Raw genomic sequence first — 3,565 nt, forward strand, 5'->3', positions numbered from 1 at the left:
AATACCAGACAAATCACAACAGGAAAATTCAAGGACATAATTGACCTATTACGATATATACCCCTGAATCATCACGATTTCTTCAAATTCCTTTCACACAAACAAAATGTAGATGACTAGTGAATTGTACTGTAATTTTGTACGTTATGTAGTTGAAAAATGTTTTGAATCCCATAAATCATTTTTTTTAAGTGTTGTAAAGATATGTAATATAAAATGAGCTTGGGCTCCTTCAAATTTTATAACGAATCTGGTTGTTAATTTTGAATGTGGCTTAACTCCATTCTTGGTAAGAAAACATATTATTTACTTAATGATTGGCATTATTTAAATAGGAACTATTAATATAACACCTTTAGATACACTTAAGCAATATGTCTCATTAGTATCCTGTACGTATATTTTTAATTGCATTGAAACACAAACCCTTAACTATCTCAATTTAAGTATAAATTGACTTAGGCCACTTTAGAAATAAACAGCTCAAATATAAAAAATGCAAAACAGGAATAAACAGTTTGACTTACTGCGGGAAAAATATTCAGGGCAATGAAAAACTAAATACCAATTCTTATCTTTCTCCATCTCAGTTATGCTCAGTGTTTCGCCAGTTAGTTCTACTGGTTAGAACATTTATTGTTATATGGATAGAATAATTAAGTATAGAAAGAAGGAGGGAAAAAGATAAAAAAAAAATAACAAAGCAATGAAGCAAAAAAAAAAAATCATATTCTATTATTATATATATTATGTATTATTACTTGTTTAGTCGTTAAGCCTATGTATTGTAAGATCAAAAAGATTGTCTGATTAGATTAGAATAAGTATGCTGTGCAATCCAATAAAGTTGGGCAACACATCTCTGTTCTTTTTTAATAAAGGTTTTCCCCTATGATGTATTACTCAGTTACAAAACAATCATAAGTATAAGAATCGTAAGTAAACTTTCTATATATTAATCTTAATTTGCACTCTGTACATTTTGGTGTTCAATTAAAAGTTAAGAAAATTATTTTTAAAAAAAAAACTGTTTTTTCACTGTAGGGAAAAAACACTCGATTTATAAACATATTCTGTACTCTTTTTAAAGACAATTTCCGAATTTCTTTTTTTGTACTTAAGTAATTGAATGCTTTAAAAACAATAAAAATATTGTTGAGTAAGTTCAGAGCCAATGGAATAATAAAGAAAAGTGCTATAAAAATGAAATGGAAGTATGAGACGCCGAAGCAGGTAGAACTTTAAATATAAGCAATCCTAAAAAGCCACGCCAACTGAAATCGATTCAACGAATTAATCCGTAACTTTTCGAGGACTTCATTAAATATAGATTCAATCTTTCCTGAAAGTTTGGAGCGATTTCGTAATTACTCTCTCAAATCTAATTTAATTCTAAAGAATCACAGACAATCGATTGATTATATTTAATTGAACAATTAAAACACGAGACAACTCCCTAACGGCACAGACTGTGTAGTCTATAGCCACCATGTTAGAGAGAATTAAAGGAAAGAAGAACCTGACGGACCTCCTTCTGCTTTTGAAAATTTGTGGGTTATGGTTCGATTTTAAAGGAAATATCGTCGGAGTTCTACAAAAATTCAGATACCTCTATTTCTTGACAGTTTTCATCTTCATGAATATATCAGCCTTCCAGAACGGTATAAAATCAGCGTTCAGTGGCTCTTTTTTCTTGGTTTCGGGAGGATTTTATGTATCCCTCCAAGTGGTCATATATTACTTGTTCCGAAAGAAAACTTGGGATATCATCGAAAAATTAAGAATGTTCAACAAAGAACGTAATGAAAAATGGCAATGGAAGACATTTGACGAACATTCGAATGTTGTCTGGATTGTAGTTTGGTTATACGGTGTTGCCGCAATCACGTTCATCCTGGTCTATTATACAGCTCCTCTTCTGTATGACCTCTGTCTGCTTATTTTCAACACTGATGATGACGGGTACATCTTCAGCTTCCCTTACCCTCTTGAAGAAATAAGGAAGAACAACCGGGACTTCGTACATTACTCAATGCAGCTGATGAGTCTCTTTTGGTCTCTGTTGCTGGTGGGTTACGGCATGGGATCATTAGGGTTACAGACCATAATTTGTAGTTATTGCTGCATAGAGATTCACATTCTTTGTAAAACTATCGAAGATGGAGGAAAGCGGAAACTGCTAAATAATAAACATTTTTTGAAGAAAATAATTAAAAACCATAATGATATATTAAGGTAACAAAACTTAATTACATAGTGTCTTATTTCCCTCTCTACAATCCCAATAGAATATTTTTTATTATCTATCTTGAGCTAAAAAGTTATAACTTACCAGTTAAAGCCCAAATTCAGTTCACAGTATCATATAGTTGTCATTCATTCCAATTTTAACAACCTTCAAAAAGTTCTAAATTAGTATATTAAACTACCCAAGGTCAAATTTACTACTTAAGAGTCGAATGCAGGGGTGTTACAAAGCCCTTCTACACTCAAAGTGAATTTGAAAAATCTGTTGAAAAACTGTCAATACGTGGGGGTCTAATTAACTTTTTAGAATTTCTGTAAAACTGTTTATTTTTTTAATATGAAAAATACTGTTATAAAAAAAAGGTAAAACTCACTTTGAAAATGGTTAATTTTGAAAATAAAAATGGTTTCATGGTTAATTTTGCACCCTTGGTGGTATCACATCATAGCATTTCCCTATAGCCCTGGTAGAGTGCATCTTATACCTAAAATATATTATTTTCTAGATATTTTAAAAATAATTATCAGAAGTTTATAAATAAATTAAAACCTTGCTGCTTATAAATATTTCTAACAGTGATAAACTTAAGGTAAGGCCAGTTATATTATCAAGAAGGAAGAGTTTTTCCATTAATTAGTATTTTAATTTGTTTTATTCTATTTTTTTATATGGATAGGTTTTCTATTAAATTGTTTTTCCATTCTCTATCTTGAAGATTAAAACATTTTGCATAATTTTACAACTAAGCGCATGAATTTTCTTTTTTAAGCATTTTTCTCCTGATTAACATACTTCATCTACCTTTGGGAATAAAGGAAGTAAAACTAATAAACCAAGATTATTTTTATTTATTCATTTTACAAACTCTTTATTTTTTATTATCTTATTTACAGAAAAAAAAAAAATATAAGAGGCACAAATTTAAAATAATATTTACTATTCTCTAATAAGTGAGTCTTATTTTTTGTCTATGGCTGGTATACTGTGTATCAACTCTGATCCTAAGAAACCATACTTGGCACAACATGAATAAATTTGTTGAAATCAGGAAAAAATAAGTATTGAAAAATTATTGATGATATAAACATGACTATAAATTTTAACATTTTGAAATGAAATTATTTAAGATAAATTACATGTCTAATGAATGGCAAATTTAATCTGTTGAAAAAATTACAGAATTTTGGATATGAATGGAAGCTGTAAAAAAATTCATTCAAATAAGTTTTAAAAAAATTCCTACTTTCAACTTATCCACTTTTTCATTATTGCACAGAAATCATAGGTAATTATTTTTAAAATAGTTAATCTTAATTG

General features: G+C 29.1%; 1 protein-coding gene across 1 annotated transcript; it reads left to right on the top strand.

Annotated features, from left to right (window-relative positions):
- The first annotated feature begins 1,460 nt into the window (after window positions 1-1,460).
- On the top strand, window positions 1,461-2,239 carry LOC136796940 (uncharacterized). Its single transcript, XM_067052138.1, has one exon. It carries the CDS (start codon window positions 1,490-1,492, stop codon window positions 2,237-2,239), a length of 750 nt encoding a protein of 249 aa, XP_066908239.1. The 5' UTR covers window positions 1,461-1,489.
- The last annotated feature ends 1,326 nt before the right edge of the window (window positions 2,240-3,565 follow it).

This window comes from Halyomorpha halys, unplaced genomic scaffold (assembly GCF_000696795.3).
Source record: "Halyomorpha halys isolate HHAL.00 unplaced genomic scaffold, Hhal_1.1 Scaffold26.1, whole genome shotgun sequence".
Classification (NCBI taxonomy): domain Eukaryota; kingdom Metazoa; phylum Arthropoda; class Insecta; order Hemiptera; family Pentatomidae; genus Halyomorpha; species Halyomorpha halys.